At 54.8% G+C, this 19,326-nt stretch overlaps 1 protein-coding gene across 5 annotated transcripts in view; it reads right to left on the reverse strand.

The window, feature by feature from the left end:
- Positions 1–37: 37 nt before the first annotated feature.
- HOXB3 (homeobox B3) overlaps positions 38–19,326 on the reverse strand; it is a 28,201-nt gene continuing 8,912 nt past the window's right edge. For 3 of the 5 annotated variants that reach the window (XM_058705211.1, XM_058705215.1, XM_058705213.1), the window contains 3 exons: positions 6,826–6,913; positions 3,242–3,840; positions 38–2,372 (listed from right to left, as the gene is read on the reverse strand). In XM_058705211.1, the coding sequence (XP_058561194.1) occupies positions 1,537–2,372; positions 3,242–3,689 (1,284 nt within the window). In that variant the 5' untranslated portion in view covers positions 3,690–3,840; positions 6,826–6,913 and the 3' untranslated portion in view covers positions 38–1,536. Of the gene's footprint in view, positions 2,373–3,241; positions 3,841–6,825; positions 6,914–7,110; positions 7,234–15,396; positions 15,570–19,326 lie in introns of those variants that run through there. The other 2 variants (XM_058705212.1, XM_058705214.1) reach the window with 2 other exon arrangements.

Here is a 19,326-nt window from a genome sequence, read left to right on the forward strand (position 1 = left end):
CTCCCCCTGCTATGTAAATTGGACCACCAGGACAAGATAAAATTGATAACAGAAAGTTTATTCAAGAATTGTTTGACAGACAACCCTTTTAAGTGAGGAAAAAAGTAACTACGGAAGAACAAAGAAAGTTTCGAGAGGGAATTAACTCTAACTCTACGAATTCGGGACTATACAATGACAATAGGAGCTGAGTTCATGCCTTTTAGAACTAATTACAATTGCTCATAAGTACGCGTTTAACATAAATCTACAGCTCTTTTCTAGAGTACAATAATAACTAAAATAGCTGGTTTTACATGACAGGAAACACAACGTCCTTTATAACAAGTAAATACTAAAAAAGTACAATTTGTCATTTTTTTCCCTCATATAAATACATAATGTAAGGGGGGGATAAATAATACAAAAAAAAAGAAAATATTTTAACAGGCTATAACCAATAAATATATATGAAAATGTTCACTAGAACACACACTTTTTGAGCGATGCCGGACTCCTGCAGACCCAAGCATCTCTCACAGTTGTTTTTATATCCATTAAAATGTAAACTCTAAGTGCAACAAAAGTGTCCTGACAGGGGGCTGAGCGAGGCGCACAGGCCCAGCTGCAGCCCCTGCCTGGGACAGACAGTTTGTTAAAATATACCCTGTTTTCACGTTAAGTCAAGAGAGCAACAGAAGAAAAGAAAAGTGTAGAACCTCGTGTCGCCCAATTGCTTTCTGTGGAGAGAGGGGGATGGTCCTGGAGCTGAGGTGGGAGACAGCAGAATGGGCAAAGCTTCAGTCCTGACACCTTGCCTGCTCTGACCTCCCACCGTTCCATAAAAGAAAAAAAATATATATTTATAATATAGACAGCTCTGACTTTCAGGATCTCTCGCCATCCCTGAGCCCTCTGAAAACTGTAATAGATGGGGGCGGGGTGTAGACTAATGTCCTAAAGCAGAAACTATGGGGCTTAAAAATGGAGGGAGCGCCCCCAGAAACCTCACATGGGTGGGAGGAAACTTGAGGCTTCAGGAAAGTGGGAGGGGAGCGTGCTTTGGGCCCTTGGTTTTGAAATGGGCTCTCTTTTTTTGTTTGTTTTTTAAAGGAGAACTGCAAGGAAAAAAAAATCAAGATTTGGAGGAATTACTCACAGAGATGGAAGGTAAGTTAGTTGGTTGGTGATGGCCTAGCCATCTTGTCTGCTTTTTAAAATGTGCTTCTCTGCCTTGTTTCCCTATCTCCTAACTGGGTATTGCTGGAGGCCTAGGGTTGAGGGGATCATCTCCACAGTCGGCTGTGGATTTCTCTCCAGTGGGTTGGCAGGCGGACCGAACAAGGACTGGAGGACCTTACAAAGCAACTTCTCAGGCCAGGGGGAGGGGAAGGGGCTCCAGCCCCGGGTCTTCCCAGCAGGAAGTGTGGCTCTCGCCTCCTTGCCTCCCTATTTCAGACCTCCAGGCTGCCCCCTCAGAGCGCATGGCCTGCGCCCCTCGTAGCTCTCCCCAAGACCTCACCCCTCCGCCGCCCCCGCCCCCCGGCCCCTCTCGGATCACAGGTGTGTTAATTTGGGCGCTTCTTGGATTCTACCCTGAGGAGGAGGCGCATGGTGAGAGGAGAGGTCTGTGTAGGTAGGGTGGGGATCGCAGGGTCCGTGGTGCTGGTTGGGGGCCATAGGGGGCGCCCCATTGTAGTCCAGGTTCCCCGAGGGGTGGTGGGAAAGGTGGTTGAGGCCGTAGAGGGAGGGGCCGGCAGGGGGCGGCAGCGGATCCGCGTAGCCGCCCCCGCCCACGTACACGGGGCTGCCCTGCATGGTGGGCGTCCCATAGGCGCCCCCGTTGGCTTGGAGGACGTGGGGCTCGTAATCGGCCGCCGGAGTCGGGGGGTACTTCTGCGGGGCGCCGCAGCCTTTGAGAGGGGGTTGGTAGTTGGAGGGCAGCGCGTAGGCATTCTGGTGGGCTTTGCCGAAGGCGGGCGGGGACGGGCTCTCGTAGCTGGGGGTCATGGAGTGTAAGGCGTTCATGAAGCCGGCCGTGGACTGCATGGGTTGCGGGGGGCTGCCGGCAGGGGAGGGGCCCCCGGACGACGAGGCCAGGCCCTTGGCCTTCTGGTCCTTCTTGTACTTCATGCGCCGGTTCTGGAACCAGATCTTGATCTGCCGCTCGCTGAGGTTCAGCAGGTTGGCCATCTCCACGCGGCGCGGCCGGCACAGGTAGCGGTTGAAGTGGAACTCCTTCTCCAGCTCCACCAGCTGCGCGCTTGTGTACGCCGTCCGCGCGCGCTTGGACGCCGCCGACCCCGGGGGGCTCTTGTCCCCTCCCCCGCCGCCGCCGCCGCCGCCCCCGCCGCCACCACTGCCGCCGCCTCCGCCGCCGCCGCAGCCCTCCGCTGGATCCGAGGGGGAGGGGTGGGAAGGGGACAAAATGAAATAAAAGATAATTACTGAACACGCCGAAATTGAATGCATGGTTTCTTAATAAATCCAGGCCTGGACTCGGAGCCCCCGCCGCCCTCCCCTTCTCGTCCCCGCCTCCTCCTCACCACCCCCCCAACGCCCGTCGCATTAGCGGACACTCTATAATAGTGGCATTTATTAAGAGACCTGTTCTCCTCTTGCTGCCCCAGCTTATGAAAATTTGATCATGTCACGCAGACAGAGCCGCATGGCCATTTATTTAGAGCTGGGTTTTCTCGCGCGCGCTTTCTTCCCCCATCACCAGCTCCAGGTTCTGGGAAGACACCCCCCCCCACACACACACACACACAAACTTCCTGCCGGGGGTCCTGTGGACTAGGTGGGCGGCCGAGGAGAACCCCTGGGGGAATCTGAACATTCGGGGGCAGGGCGCGGAAGTGTGGCTCGAAGAGGCTGCCTTGCCTGGAGGCCGGGACCCCGGGCGGCCCGAGCGATTGTGATTAATACCCACAGTAATCATACTTAATAATAATCAATCGTTGACGACTCTGCGTCTACTGGCAGCGTCTCGTGGCTCTGCGGCCTTGCAAAGGGCTGAGTCCGAGCGCCTGGCCTTCTGGAGCTCTCGGCAGCTCAGGTGAAGGGTGGCTGGAGGGAGAGGGTGTTGGCGGGGTCAGGGGTCATCAGGTGGTGGGGGCGACGGGAAAAGCGGCGCTGCAGGGCCGCCACCTGATATTGTTCCCCGGCCGCCGCCTGGGCGCCTAGGGGCTGGGTGCTAGAATAACAGTGACATTCCTGGCCTGGACAAAAGCTGACGACGAGGAAGGCAGAGAGCTGGTACCTGTGCCGGGGGAGCTGTTTTTCAGCTTGGACGTTTGCCTTGACTCTTTCATCCAGGGGAATATCTGTTTGGTGAGGGTGGAGTTGGAGCCAGGAACGCACTTGGGGGTGCCGGTTTTGCTGGGCCCGCCCCCATTATTGCTGTTGCTAGTGGTACTGGTAGGTGCGGCGCTGGGCGGGGGTGAGCCGGGCGGGGCGGGCAGGGGCTCGGGGGCCAGGCCGGGCCTCATGCAGCTGCCGTTGAGCTCCTTGCTCTTGGCATGCGGGGCGGCGTTGCCCAGGGACTGCAAGGAGCACGCCGAGCGCTGGTAGTCGCCCTCCAGGTGCGTGGCGGCCTGAAAGGGGGGTTGGGGGGGACCTTCGTAGCCGAAGCCATTGCTGCCAGGGTACGAGGAGTAGCCTCCGAAGAGTGCTGCCGCGGCGTTGTCGTAGTAGGTGGCTTTCTGCATCGCTGGGCGAGGCCCGGGCAGTGGGTGGCAACTTGCAAGAGCCTGATACCCTCACGACCGGACATTGGCACCCGCGGGGGTCACGTGAGGCGCCGGACCCCCCCCTCCCCTTTCTGCCCCCCTCCTCCCGAGTCCGTTGGGAGCTGCTGACCTGTGGGGTGAGAGAAGAGACACAAGGGGGAGAAGAGGACTGGGGCTCGAATCCATCTTAGGAGCTGAAAAGGGAACTGACATCAATAGGGTTTTTTCTTCTCCCCAACCCCAACATCTTCAAAGCAGATGCTGAGGCCACTTTCCTGACCTGAAATGGAGTTTTCTTATTTCAGTGCTTTAATTAAAAATAAAAAAAATTTTTTTCCACTTCAAAAATAAGGATTTTACTCCTTCGGGGACTGCCTAGGTATACAATCTTACTACTGGAAGGCCATTGCTTCTTTCCTGCCTGCAAGCTAGTCCCTGACCTCTCCTCCTCCCTCTCCCTATCTCCCCCTACTAACTCTGGGATAAGGTGGCTCAAGGAGGGGGGGGGGACTAGGAGACTCCAAAATAAAAACACCATCAACACCCTCCTGTGAGCTGAGAGGCCTCCTGCCTGCTGTCTTTGCCTCCCTCCAGGTCCATCTAGGTCTGTCACCCAAGCAGAGTCTAGCCTGGAGAAAAAAACCCCAAGGATCTCCAAAAGAGACAGGAAGGGGAAGCAAGTTGAGCAGGGAACCTTCTCCTGCGAGGGATCCTCTCTTTCCCTACCCACCTCACGAAGAAGACAACAACAGCCTGACCTAGAAACTTCCTGAACATTTTTAACCTCCAGAGCCAGCAGAACCGAGCCTCCTCCCTGGCCCTGGAGGAACCACCACCTCCAGTCTGAGTCTTTGCTCAGCCAAGTCTGGGACCCAGCAGCTAGCAGCTAGCGGCCCCCATGGGGCCCCCAAATGGAGCAGGATTGTTTCTATTTCCCTGGCCAGACGGATTGGTGCAGTGACCATTTGGCCCAGGTCTCTCCCCGCTCCATTTTTTTCATCAGACCTAATTTTTTCCCACCCTTTCCTTGATAGTCTGTGTCCTTTGATTTCCCCAAAAGAAGAAAAGAAGAGAGAAAAACTGGATAACTGCTGGACTTTACTACCAAGAGACGCAAAAGTACTTCCTAACTGAGGACATCTTCTCCCAAAGGAAAAAAAGTCCACAGAGCAATTAGAACAATATTATTCTCTGGGTTGGAAACAGGGTACCTTGTTTACTGAAGTTTTCTGAGGCAAAAAAAAAAAATCATTATTTTAATGCAGACGCTTAAAACTGTGCAGAAAAAAAAATAAAGGTTCGTGCTGTCATAGGATTTTGTATATTTCTTCTAAAAGTTCTGACTGCATTTTTTTCCCTCCCTGTCTTCCCCAATTTCTCATCATCACATTTCATAAAACCTCCAGAGTGACCCTCTCTTCTGACATGTGAGTTTAGACTACTTAAATCTCATTCAGCCCAGCTGTTCAACCCCAAAGAAAACTAAAAATAGGCAAATAAAATAAAAGGAGTGCAGGTGAAGAAGTCCCTCCCACACATAAATCCCCTTCTAAATGGCACATATACACATTCAAAAGGGAGCCGGGAGCCCTGAGTTCCGATTGGTTTCTGGGAAGAATTTGTTTCTGGGAAATACACATGGGTCTGCAAACAGCAGGTCCTTCCAGGGAGGAGAACTGGAGTTCAATTGACCAGGCTGACCCAATCCCTTTATTATTATTACCATTAGCCTCTGATGATTTAACCAAAATTAGCTTCAGAGCAGCCCTGGATGAAGGGGGAATTAATTAACAGGCATCAGTTGAGTTTGTTATTAATAGAGAAGAGAATGAAATAAAAACGTTGGAAGGGGTTGGCTGGCTGGGCCCTGGCTTTATTTAGTCTAAATGATTGTTACAGCAGTAATGATGATGATGATGATGATGATGATGATGGTGATGATGATAAAGCAATAATCTGACTAGACGCCTGGGGCTGAAATTCCTGTCGTTCCCCCTGCAATAAACCTGCAAACCATCGCAGGACAGAGGCCAGGCGAGTGTGGGAAGCGGAGAAGCCAGAGACGTAACAGGAAAGAATGGAGACTCCTCTGGCGGCGAGAAAGGGCCGGGAGGTTTGTGGACAGAGCTAGCCCCTGGCTGCCGCCTCCGGGCTGTCTCGGCCACTGCTGCCGCGGTGGCTGGTGACTAGCTATGCTGGCCCAAGGAGGCGAAGAGAAAGCGTTCAGGACGCCTCAACGGCTAGCGGCAGCAGGTTCCAAGCACACCGGGCGGAGGGCAGCAAGTTTGGGCGCTGGAGGTAACCGAATTAAAAGGCGCCTTAGCAACTCCGCTCTGGGACTTTGCCAGGCCCGGATCGACCGGAGGGCGCAGAGGCCTGGCTGGTGGGACAGTGAGAAGAGGTGAAGGTGCTGAGGGGATCTGAGATCTGGGGATCCAGGAGAAGAGGGGGTGGGGAGCAGCTCTACCAAGCCAAACATGTCTATTTCCCTTGCCTCCATGTTGGAAAAATCCAGGCTCCATATGGCTTCTCGGGAGAGAGGGAGGGAGGGAGACGGTGGCTCCCGGCTTCCCCCCAGGGTCTCGTTGGAGGAGGGCGGTGAGCCACCCCAAGAACCCCACCTGTCCAGGCACACCCCTGAAAAGAGCCGAGGACAGTAACAATAGCTGGGGAAGCCCGGAGAGAGGGGATAGGCCACCTTCCAGGACTTAAAAAAAAAAAAAATTAGTGGAAGGAAGAAAAATAAAAGAACAAGAAAGGAAAGGAGAGAAAGCTTAGGCTCTTCTTAGCAGCTGGGGGGAAATTCAGCTCTGGCTCTGGCTGCTGAAAGAAAAAAGAGGAGAAAAGGAGAGAAGCAAGAAGGGAGAGGGAGAGAGGGAGAGAGAGAGAGAGAGAGGGAGAGAGGGAGGGAGGGAGGGAGGGGGAGGGAGAGAGAGAGAGGGAGAGAGAGAGAGAGAGAGAGAGAGAGAGGAGAGGAGAGGAGAGTCGCTGCGTGGAAGGAAGCTTAAAGCTTGTGAACTCTTCTTGAACCGAGATTGGAGTCATATGGGCCATAAATCATTGAGACATACTCTCCGCCATTCACAAACTGATAGCCTATTTCAGTCCAGCTTACCTTAGCCACCGACGAGGGGAGAACAGGCAGACATAATATATATTCACATCGAGCCCCAGCGCGAGCGGCAGGCGAGAAATCTCCCCTCCTTGAAGGCAAAGGAAAAAAAGACCACTGTTTAAAGCTGCGTCGCCCCCCCCCCCAGTAGCCACCCCGGCTGGGGAGCCCGAGGGGCAGAGCGGCCGGTGGAGCCGCGCGGCGTCCGCTTCAATTCACTCGGCTTAGGAGCGGGGGTGCGCAGGAGGGAGGGGGGTGGGGGAGCGGGGGAAAAAAATAGAAGAAGACCGAAAGGTGCTGGAGCGGCTCAGCTCGCTGAGAATCCAGCTCCGGGCTCCGGCTTGGCCAAGCCGCCACAGTGTGGTTGCCCTACAAGACTGGTACGCCCTACTCTCCGTAACAATGGCCTCTGCTTTTGCACAGGGAAAAAAAAAAAAAAAAAAAAACACCACACACACACACACACACACACTCACACACACACTCACACACACACACAAGCTCACACACACCCCCCACCACTCCCCCTTTAGTAAGCTTAGATGCCAGATAAGGAGGGAAGGTGGTGGTGGTGATGGGGGCGGGGGAAATTTTTTAACGCCCCCCCCCGAAAAAAAAAGTGAGAAAGGAAAGAAGGCAGAGATGCTTGTTTGTTTGTTTGTTTGTTTGTTTAAAGAACAGGTAAATTTTTAAATTGAGATTTTGGCGGGGGAGGAAGAGGAGAGCACAGGCAAGGGAAAGCTGGTGGAGTTCACAGCTCCCCCCCCTCCCACCCCGCACCCCACTAATAAGCCATTATGCTAACTGAGAAGTAGGTGGGGAGGCCTAGTCAAAGGCACCCAAGGTGTCTGGGGGTGGGGGTGCCGGGTGCCTCTCTGCATTCATTGGCAATGGCAGCACCAAGGCTTTTTTTTTTTTTTTTTTTTTTTTTTTTTAAGTAGTTTCACTCCTCTGGGACTGGTGGCTCGGTCTCCCGCCCTCTCACCCTGGCTTCCCCCCCCCCCACTCTGAGTCTCCCAGTCTGTCTCTTCTCTTCCCCCACACCCTCCCTACTCCTCTTCTCTCCCTGCAAGTCTCCAGGCCCAGTTTCCAACCGGTAGGGGGGACAGCCAGACGTTTTTTTAAAAACACCCCCCCTTTTTTGAGAACAGACAACAAGCGGTGAGTGATTATTTTAAAAATCCAGACCATCTTGCAGCAGGAGGGGGGTTGAGGAGAGGGTGACAAAAGGGGGACTCTGTTTAACTCGAGCTCCAGACACGGCTGGCAATAGAGAGGCTGTAAGAACTTAACAGAGAAGTTTCTGTTAAGATTCTCACCTCGGGATAGGCAGAAGGGGCTAAGAGGTGATAAGGACATTTGTACTTCTGAGAAGGTGAGAAGAACTACCAAAATGGCTTCATCTTAAATGCGCTGGCAGAAGAGAAGGGTGGTTATTAGTATTGTTCCGAACAAACCTGTTTGTTTCTCTTAGCTCTGCAAGATTTATGACTCTTGGCACAAATGAGGAAGACTACAAAAGCTAAACTTTTCTTAGGGTGTGTTTGAGAAGGGCAGGAAAAGGCAAGGAGGCCTGTAGGAGGGAGACAAGAGCCAAGAATGTAGGTGTCTGCAGATTTGGGGCGGGGGGTGGGGAGAGCCATTCCCGCTGGAGGAAAGAGACAAAAAAGAAGACCAGGACATTTCCCAAAGCAGGAGTGTTTGCAACTCTGCCTAACTGCTGAGTCGGGACTTAGGGGATGAAATAGAACGCAGAGAGTCTCTCTTTTCTACAAAGGCAGCTTGGAAAACTTGTTCCCTTAACTTGGAGTAGACAGAGGCAGCCACTACCCTGTGACCTCCTGGTTAGAATGCTTGGCTTTTGCCTTCTCCCATCTGGACGCACCAGAGGAGATGGGACTGGGAGAACAAAGGTGAGAGATGGTTCCAGCTATTGTTCCCCTCCGGGAGAGGGTGGCTGTGTCTGGCAAAGCTCCCCTCATACCCTATTGCTCCCCACTCACAAGCTCTGCTTTGGGCTGAGAAAGGGTCCTATTCTCCCAGGGCCTCCTCCAGCTCCTACCTCTTCCGGGCCTGCTAAGTCAGTTTTCATGGGCTGGAGCAGCCAGTTTTGGGGGGCCTTGCTGAATGGGGTGGGTGGGACCCATGGCCTCCCTGCCCTCCAGCAACAGGAGCCACATGCAGAACCTCCCACTGTGATGCCCCAAGGACCCTACTACCACCTGCCTAGAGAGCTGGTGGCTGAAGGAAGGGGGGGGGTGTGCTTGAGGATGAAGGGTGGGGGCCATTTTTCTGTTTATCAGTAGTACCAAGAAAAGAAAATGCTCAAGCCAGAGCCGATGCTGCGGCTCAAGCCAGGACCCTCAAAGAGAGCCATTAGGGCTGCCTGTGTACGTGGCTGCACAGAGCCTGTCCTGAGATTTCTAGACCCTGGTTAGGGGCCTACAGTGTTGGCACCTATGTAGCTTTGGGCCTAGTGGGTTGGGGACTCAGCCCAGGGAGGCTTCCAGAGGCTTAAGGGAACCAGCACCTTTGGGTCTTTTCTCTGACTCCCCCAAATTAAAAGTCAAAAATGGACCTCAGACCCTCCAGCTCTCCTAGCTGTTGCTACCACTGGCTAGAGAAGGTCATTGCAAAATTGAAAGAAGAGGAGAGCCTGGTGGCTATGGGGCTGCACAGCTTTGCCTCAAGGAATAAAAGAGAGCCTAGAGGGCACCCAGCCCAAGGCGGGCCTGTGAGACTGGGGCTGCGATGCTTTCCCCAGACAGTAGCGGACCCCTCCCCTCCCAGAGCCTCCTCAACTCATTGTGGTCCCTTCTGGTGACACAAGGAGCTGGGGCACGGTGGGATGGGGGCGAGAAAGAGGACTGGGGCTGGAGAAAGCTAACCTGGAGAAAACTTTCAGAAGACACGCACCCCCCAAATGCGGTAAGAGATGGAGTGGGGGCTTCTTATTAAACCTGGAGAACAAAGTCCATTTGAAATGCTTGGGAGGCAATTAGATCCCAGTTTGGTTTCTTTCTTGCCTTTTTCCTTCCTTTCTTGGAGATTTCTGGCGGGCCGGTTGCCCCTGATCGGGGCTGGGAGATGGGAGGCTGATGGTAAAGAGGCAGCCTGGCCGGCACCCATTCCACTGGGTGGGCAAAGGCAGGGCAGTGAGGAGCTGGGCCAGGGGACTCGGAGTAGGAGACATCAGAGGGGTGTGAGGGAAGACCGGAGTCTAGAAAAAGACAGGGGAGAGGAGTTTCTCACTCCTGACAACACAGTGGTGATTTAGGGGCAGACCAGAGAGAGGAGTGACCAGTTTCTTCCTGGACCCAAGAAGGGAAACTTGGGCAACTTACCGTGTGCGTGTGTGAGAGAGAAATTGAAAAGGAAAACTCGAGAAAAGATGAGGACAGATTTTATGATAATCTAACAAAGGCAGAAATTAATAATAAAGGTAAATATTAGAAAGAAGAGCCCCCTTCATGGGCATAGTTTCCTCTTCCACTCCCTACAGCACTCCGCTCCTCCATTCCTAATCCCTACTCAATATCAGGGGACAAGGAGCACTTTAAACCTCTTTAAGCCATTCCTGGCGCCCACCCTCCCAGGCCTTAGAGGGATCATGTCTCTTTCTCTCCCCCCTCCCAATAAAACCCATTAAAGAGCAAACGAAAATTCTCCTCTCAATAAGGACAAAATGGCTGGCTCCTTTAAAATCGATTTCTGGTTTCAGCTTTGGGGTGACCAAGGATCTGGCCCCCAGCTCAACCAACCCCCGGCTCACTGAGAAGCGGGGGACCTGGGAGCCGGGGAGCCAAGCAATTCGAGATCTGTTTCTTTCTGGTCCTGTCTGGGCTCCGGGTCCCACACTCTTCCAGCTTCACTGTCCCAACTTTGTGGCCGCTGCGGACTCGTGTGAAGTACACACACACACACACACACACACACACACACACACCCGAATGTCCATCTCTTCTTGAATATTAATAAAGATTTCAAAGCTGGCGGTTGTAAAATTAAATTGCTAAAGAAGATGGCTCTTGGTTTGTGGATTCCCAACCCCCACCTCTCTAAGATGCCCTTGCGGGAGGAAACAAAGGGGAAACGGGGCAGGAGAAGATTCGGTGCCTCCGCGGAGGCCAGTGTAGACCCGGCTCAGCGGAAGCCGGGATCGAAAGAAGACGGAGTACGGTCTGAGAAGAAAAAGGCAAGCTCTGTTCTCTCTGCCCCGAAAGTGTAGGGGCGCGAGGGGGAAGCAGGAAAAAAAGGGGGGGAGCAGCCACATGGGTTCGCAAAGTGTCCCGGTGACCACGGAGGCCGCCTGAATGCGCTGACCATACGGAGCCGATGGAGGTGCCGCGGGGCCGAGGCTGGAGTCCGGGGCAGGCGGGCGCCCTGGGGGCTCAAGAACCCGTTCTGAATCCGGGGTCCCCGCCGCATCTGGAAGCTCAGTCCCGGCCTGGCAACCCCCCACGCTGGCGGGTGTTGAGACAAAGGTGGGCAGCCCGGAGAAGGCAAGAGGGAGAAGGGCGAATCTTGGACAGCTTGGGGAGGAGGTGGGCTGCTGGGGAAGGGAGGGAGAGGCAGGCAAGAGAGGACAGGGGCCCAGCCTGCTGCCAGCGACTGCGCAGGTCTCTCCTGACAGATTGGATGTCTCTCTCCCTGTGACCTCTGTTTAGCAGACAATAACTCACCGGATTAATGACCAATCAGCGGAAGGCCTTCCCAATTGCCTCCAAATATAACCCCCCCCCCCCCCCCGCCCCGAGTCAGAATAGGATAGGGCCAGAGTCTGGACCTGCCAGCCCTTTGAGTCCCCGCCCCCCACCTCTCAAAACAGAGCTTCTGATTTCCAGAACCCCAAAGAGTTCTGCCCATCTCTTCTCACTCCTCCATCAGAACTCATGTACCTGGCCACACTTCCCAAGGCAGTCTGGAAACCTCTGGTCCCCTGCTGGCCTCCCATATCCCTGACCCTATAAGAAATCTCCCTCTCACAACTATGCAACTTCTGAGAAGCCCTCTCCTCTTTTGAATATTATCTACTTTCAGTTGGGAAAAGAGATGAAGACAAGAGCAAGAATAAGGCAGGGGGTGGAGCGCCTGGGTGGCTCAGTCAGTTGAGCATCCGACTGAGCGTCTGACTTCAGCTCAGGTCATGATCTCACAGTCCAGTCCGTGAGTTCGAGCCCCGCATGTCAGGCTCTGTGCTGACAGCTAAGGGCCTGGAGCCTGCTTCAGATTCTGTGTCTCCCTCTCTCTCTGCCCCTCCCCTGCTCATGCTCTGTCTCTCTCTGTCTCAAAAATAAATAAAAACATTTTAAAAATTAAAAAAAAAAAAGAATAGGGCAGGGGCTCATCCACCTCATAAGCCTCCTGTCTTGGCTGCCCGGGGAGGAGACCTGATACAGTGCTGTGGCACCCTGTGTGTGTCTCCCAAAAAGAGAGGGCTCAAAGGCCCTGGGGTCAGAGTGAGGCTGGGGGACAGACAGTGGCCTACCATTACAGAATCTAAATTCTGAAACCATAATTCAGTCTTTGGGCTAGAGTAGGAAGAATTTCAAAAGCTGAAATTTGAACAGCTCCAGCCTCAGCCCGGTGCCTGTTAAGGAAAATGCCTTGCTCTGTGAGGGGAACCCTCCTCTTCCTTAGCCCCTCACCCCCAAATGCCAATTCCAGTCCAACCCAGCTAGCCAGCCCCTCTCCACTGCCTTCTGTTTCTATTGCTCTCAGCCTGGGCTTCTCTGCTGAGAATAAAGACACCTTCAAGAGGAAGAATGGTCCAGATTCTAATAGATTTCCTAGAGCCAGTCAGAGTAACTATCCACTGCTCTGGGTGAATACAAACTCCCTGTATTGCAAATAAGCGTGTGCAGTAACTTCTATACCCAGATGCTCTCAGGACCCCAAGCACTAGAGAGTTACCCAAGGCTACACCTAGGGAGAACTCAGACACTGTCCTGTCCTACCCCTGCTACTGTTACAGACAGGGACACTGAGGCTCAGAGCCAGGAAGTGGTTTGTCTAAAAATTTGGCATAGGCGTAGCAGTTGGGAGGCTAGGCTTCTAGGCATTCCAGATTGGCTATGTGCTCTGAAGCAGTGAACTCCTGGGGCCTCAGTGTCCCCTCTATAAAGTTAGAGAACATGTGTGGAGGGGAGGGATTGGGTTTAAATGATCTCTAAGGTCCTTTTTTGGACTGACAGCTTTTGGTTCTCTGTGCGCTAACGTGAAAGCGAATAACCATTATTGCGCAGTAGTAAACTGAGTTCAGACAATAATGGGCACCATCTCTGGCAAAAGCAGAATATTTCTTCTTGGGATTTAAATGGGACACCCCCACTGCCCAGCCCCCACCCCACTCCTGGTTGTCCTTGCCCCCACAGAGGCTCATGCACGGTTTTAACCGCTTTTCTGTGTGTGAGTGTTGTGCGTGGCGGGGGGGGGGGTGGTTGTCTACCTTCATCACCAAATCAAAAGTGCTATTTTTGGACAGCAACCTGAGCAGTAAATAATTAATTTGTATAATTAGAAGGGGAAGGCTTTGACCTGGCAATTTTTAACCAGGAGTCAATGCACCCATTGTACCAGCCTGGCTTTCTCACCCGACCCCCAACTCTGCCCACACACCTACCAGCCTCCCCAACTGCCCCCCCCCCGCCCCCACCAGTTGGAGACCAGCATTCCCAAGATGACCAGCAGGGTTCAGAGTCAGATTCTGCTCCCTCCCCAAGAAAGTTCCATTCTTTGCCTCGCTCCCTCACAGAAACAGGCCCTCTGGCAGCACCCCTCCCAGCTTGCTTTCCCGACCCCCTAATGCCCCTAACCCCCTAACACGGGTTCCAGGTCCAGGCTCTCTGCTCTTGGGATACATGAAATCCACCTCCCCAGCTCGAGATGCCCCAACAATGCAGCGGAGTTTGCATTTCAAGAAACTCCCATTAATATCAATTTACTTCACTGAAACCTCGGGTTCTTCATCAAGTTGATGATTTATGATAAAATCAATTAAATTACGGCCACTTAGGGCCCAGCCGCTTCCTCTCAGATTTCATTGGTGCGGGGCCCAAGTGTCTGGTGGAAAAATGCAAGTTTAGCTGGAGGCGAGGAAAGATAATTCTGCGGCTGAGAAAATTTAATGCAAAACAATTTCCAGGCAAAGCCAGGCTTCTAGAAAGAAATGCAAGAGCCACCAGTTGGCCTGAGGACATAACTATCTGGGGTCAAAATATTTCTCTCCCCACCCCCCAGCATCCTGCATGGCTCCCTTCCTCTGTTCCACTTTGTGCTCACTTGTCCCTTCCCAAGCAGAGGCTTCGGGAGAACTGGAGAAGTAATGGTGAACTCAAGCCTGCCAAGGCCCAGTGTCCAAGCACCGATCTCAGCTACCACCCCAGGCCTTTTTCTTCTCTCCCGCTCCCCTCCCCCCTCTCCACGAAGTCATGCTCACTAATTCCTTAGTCTCCCATAGCAAAGTTAAAGGTTCAAAGGGAAGATCAGGCAGCGTGGGCAGATGGCACAGAGGGGCCAGGGACCAGGCCAAGTGGACTGTGCTGCATGTGGCTGTGGGAGGAAAGAAAGCACGGGGCAGGGGGCAGGGGTGGGGGGAGCACGGTGAGAGGACGGGGCAGCAAAGCGCGGAAAGAGCTATCACATCACAGAGTACCAGGACCAGAGAACACGGAGCCTCCCTCCCAGCTCCCTGTGTGCCCACTCCCAAGGCGATGCTGTACCCCCACAGACCCCAGCCCGAGCGCACGTGTGCCCCAGTGTGCGGACGCTCTCACACAATACACAAACACACCTCCACGTGTGCACGCTTGCACACTCTCCTTCTGCATCACACAGACCCACCGCATCCTGCGCCTGCAAAGGGACGGTTCCCACCATCTCCCCACATCTGGGAAAATAAATCCCAGCCAGTGAGCCTGGCATCGTCTCCCACTACAAGGAGAGGGGCTCCTCCCGCCTCTGCTCTGTTTGGTTTTTGGTTTCCAGAGCAGTCCCGGAGTAAACATAGCTTCTCTGAAGCCATAAATCACCCCCTCTCCTACCTTCTCAGTTTAACACCCGGCCTCACCGCAACCCCTTGTAGTTTCGGCTTCAAATAACCCGCCAGGTGCTAAAAGGCTCACCAGGATGGCAGCTGGACTGAGGGAGCAGGGCCCAGCTGTCCCCCCAACTCTAGGAGATGCCCCCACATTTCCTCCACAACCCACAGCTTCCGGCTCCCTTGGAAAACCCTCCCCAGCCTCCAACACTCCCTTCCTATGCCGGAGAGCACCCCCCCCCACATCCCCTAATCCAGCTCCCGTCCACACACCCGCGGCGGGGCGGCGAACAGCCCCACATTCCTCCACATTGCCCTGCACACCCGGGTCCCTCTACGCCCTCAGCACCCACCCACCCGCCTCTTTAAGGTGCTCACATCTTTGTCTGCCACGATTCGGATCCAGCCTCTTTCCCGACCCAGGAGAGAGACCTAGGAGCTGGGGTCTCGGCCGCCCCACACGCACACCCTTAGCCGGACCTCCCCCCGCCCCACACTCCCCGCGCTGGGCCGTGGGGCTGCGCACCCCCACTTACCTGGGCGGACTCCCGCTAGGGCGCAGGCCGCGGGCGGCCGGGAGCAGCGGACGCGCGGGAGCCGACTGCCAGGCCCGGGTCCCTCGGCCCCGGCTGGGGCGCCCCGGCCGCAGCCGGCCGCATCGCGCTGGTGCAGACCCCGGCGGCCCCCGGAGCGGCCGGCGGCGCGGGGAGAGGCCCGGAAGCGCTCGCCCCCTCCCCGCCCCCGCCCCCGCCCCCGGCTTTGTTCGGCCTTCGGGGCGGCGGGGCGGCGAGGCGCGCGCGGAGGCTGCGCTCTCGGGGCGCGGCCGGGGAGGGGGGCCCCCCGGGGCCGGAGGAGCCCGGAGCGCCCCCTCGGCGAGGGCCCGCGTGGGGGCCGCGGGCGGCCGCGCGCGCCTGGCACCGAGCCCGGTCGGGGCCGCGAGAGCCGGCCGAGCTGCCAGGCGAGAGGAGCCGCGAGTGACAGGGGGCACGGCGAGGCGCGGGGAGCGTCGGGGGCGCCATGGCGGAAGGCGGGCGCACGGGCGGCTCTTCAATGTCACCAGCGAAATGGGTTCCATATGTCCGGCCCAGCAGAGAAGGGAGGGGAAGGCAGGGAGTTCTGGGCAGGACGGGACGGGAGGATGGGGGTGGGGGTGCGCAGTGGGGAGAGAGAGCGGTGGCGAGGGGGTGAAGGGACTGGTGCGAGAGAGAGGCGCGAGAGGCTTTGCATTTTCCAGGTTCCCTGGAGTTTTCTAAAGCTGCTTAGGCTGGTAGGAGCTTGCTTCCCCTTTTTCCTTTTCTTTCCTGAAAGATGGGGGAGGGAGGAGATCAGTGAGGGCAGCGTCCGTCGGTTCAGGCTGGGGGTTCCAGGGAGGAGATGTGGATTGGAGGTGAAAGGGAGAGTTCTTGGGCGGCTGGCAGATCAACTTCTTCTCCGCGTCCCTACAGGGGGAAAGGAGGGACCAAACCCGCCAGGGGGAAGAGAGGCCGAGGAAGGGTTCCAGGGCCCAGGTGTGAGAGCCTGACCCAAATCCACCGCCCGCCACCCCCCACCCCCCCCACCCCCCCGCCGTGGAATTCTGTTTTGGGAGATTCCAGCCATTAAGTTACTGGCAGGAGCCGTGGAAAAGTGTTAAGGTAGTCTTGGCCATTCCCTGACACTTCAGTTCCTGCCCCAGCTGCCTCAGACCTGATTTAGCACCCCCAAGGGCCTACTCGAGAGGCAGTTGCTTCTGGGACGGCCCCAGCTTTGGGCAGCTGCCTATAAAGAAAGCACCGAGTCTGGAGGAGCTTCCAGACCCCTGCAGCCCTCCCCTCTCCCTGTGGCTGCCCTCCCCAAAGGGTTGGGCTCTTTCTCCATGTCTCTCTCTCTCCGCACCCTTTCTAATAACCATCTCTCCCGTCTCTCCCTTTCTCACGGCCTCTTTGTCTTCTCATACTCTGCCTCTCTATCTTCAGGGAGTTTGAACTGAGTCCCGGGAAAGACTTCGTAGCTCCAGAAATTCACTTCTGGGCTCGCTTCCTAGGCTGCCCCTCTCCTTGGGGCCAACGTGGCCCTTGGCCTGAGGGCCCTTTCATCTGTAGGGGTAACACATCCTTCCATCACAGAGACATTCTCTTTGACAGAAGGGGGCAAAGTGAGTGGCTCCCTTCCCAGTTCCCTCCTTGTCACTTAACTCTGTGTGTGTGTGTGTGTGTGTGTGTGTGTGTGTGTGTACCCATGCAAGTTGTGGAGCTCCTTATCCCAGGACAGCCTCTCTGCCCCTCTGACTGGCCTTTGTCTCTCCCTGTCCTCCCCTCCTTGGGCTCTGCCTCAACTTCCCCCCCCCCCAGAAAGGGATCTTACTGCTTCTTCTCTCTCTGGGGCCCTCTCTTTTCCTTTCATCCTGTCTCTTTTCATCTTTTTATTCAGTTCCTCTGATGGCTAAAACATTGGCAAGCCCAGCTTCTTACAGGCAGGGGGGTACACACTATAATTACTAGAGAAAGTGGACACCAGCAGAGTTGGGAAAGAAGATGGAAACAGCCAGCAGCTTTCCGAAAGCCCCTGCGACCAAATACGTTCTACTCCATCCCCTGAACAGCACAAAAGCAAATGGGGTGGTGTGTGTGTGTGTGTGTGTGTGTGTGTGTGTGCACATGTGTACGTGCACGCACACACACAGAACTGATAAGAGGCAGGATGCTTTGTGGCTAAATAAACCAAGGGTGTGTGTGTGTGTGTGTGTGTGTGTGTGTGTGTGTGTTTAAACAACAACAACAAAGTCATCGCAAACTTACGGATTTGGGGGTAGGCCTATATGCCTGGGCATCAGGCCTCACATGGAGAGATTCAACAAGGAGCCAGCAACTAAAAGATAACATAATGGTGGAGAGGGATGATCTCCCCGCTTTTGTCTCCTGGGGGAAGACTCTTGAGTGTGAGTTGGGGAATGGGAAGGGGCGGGGGGGGGGGTATCCCCAGGGCCAGAAGAGACAAAGACCTGAAGGGGGGCGCTGAGAGAATGGAGAAGATAAGAGGGGGATCAGACATCCACGTCAAAGGCAAAAGCAGCAGAGGGAAGAGGGACAGAGAAGGAAGGATGGTTGGTAACCCAGGGTAGAAGCCTGTAGGACTGGCTCCCAGCTCACCTACCACCCCCCACCGCCCAAGCTGTGACCTGTCCCAAGGAGCAAACCCTTCAGCCTTCCCCTTTTATTCCCCATCCTCCAAAACAGGCGGAATTCAGAAGCTAATAAAACACAATTCTACCCTCTTCCTTCTTCCTCATGTCCCTCCTCCTCTCCAAGGAAGAGGTAATCCTTCTCCCTTCTCAGGGATTCCAAGACTTTGGCCTAAATTCTGGAACACTGATCTGGGGGCGAACTCACCCTCTCCACATTTACACCCGCCTTGCAACTTCCCAGGTGAAGGAGAAAGACATACTCCCCTCTCACACCAAGAGCGAGCATGTATGTGTGGGATTCTCCAACACTGAAAGAGAGAGGGCCTGAAGGGTCAGAGCCTCTGTCCCTCAAGTCTGCCTCCCCCCAGCCCTTCCCTCCTCCCCCACAATCTCCAGTCCTGTCAACAGCTACCCCTGAATCCAGATTCTCCCCAGTTCCTTTTATCCAGACCAGATAACACCCCCACCCATCCCAGCCTAGGGTCTTGATCTCTTTTACCCTAAACCCTTTTCAACCCAGACTCCCACCACGCACCCACAAATCTGTCTATTAACAAGGATGGGGCTCCGTGCCACTTGGAGCAGAGCATGGGAGCGAGTTCCTGGATGCCCCAAGACTGGGGCCTAGGCCGACACTCCACGAGGTTGATGCCATGAATAATTAACACCTGGGCGCGGAGTCACTCTAATTTTTTGGCTCGAAGGTTTACACTAGCAGGCATAGTTAAATATCACAGATAATCGTGGCTATAAAGTCACTTGGCCAGGCTCCAGCCAGAAAAGGAAAAGCCAGCAGCCCCGATCGGACTTGGCAAAGGTTCTGGCCCTCTGCTCCTCACCCATCACAACTTTGGGGCGCAGTGTAGAACATCCCCAGAAGCTATTTCTGGCTTTGCTCTGGACCCATCGGGCTCTTCCCTAACGGGAAGGGACTGACCACCCCCCCCCCCACATAAAACCCGAGGGGAAAGTTACCAGCTCTCCTCCTCCCAATATGCACCCCATTTGCTCCCTCTTTGGATGGGGGCTTAGGAAGGGGAACACACCCCATGTTCTGGAACACTCACCAACTTTCTGGGACCACCTGATTCCCGGAACATTTCTTTTCTAGAAAAACTTGGAGAACTTCTCTTTGCATTAGCCCCAAACACACATAGTCCCTCACTGCTGAGGAAACTTTCTTTGTTTCAGGAGGTCGAAGGAAGGCTACTGGGGTGTGAATTCATTTCCTTGTTTTGTTAGCCAGGAGGGTAAGCAGCCAAGGCTTTCAGCTTCTCTCCCTGCCCTTCACCCTCCGACCCCC

This window comes from Neofelis nebulosa, chromosome 16 (genome assembly GCF_028018385.1).
Source record: "Neofelis nebulosa isolate mNeoNeb1 chromosome 16, mNeoNeb1.pri, whole genome shotgun sequence".
Lineage (NCBI taxonomy): Eukaryota > Metazoa > Chordata > Mammalia > Carnivora > Felidae > Neofelis > Neofelis nebulosa.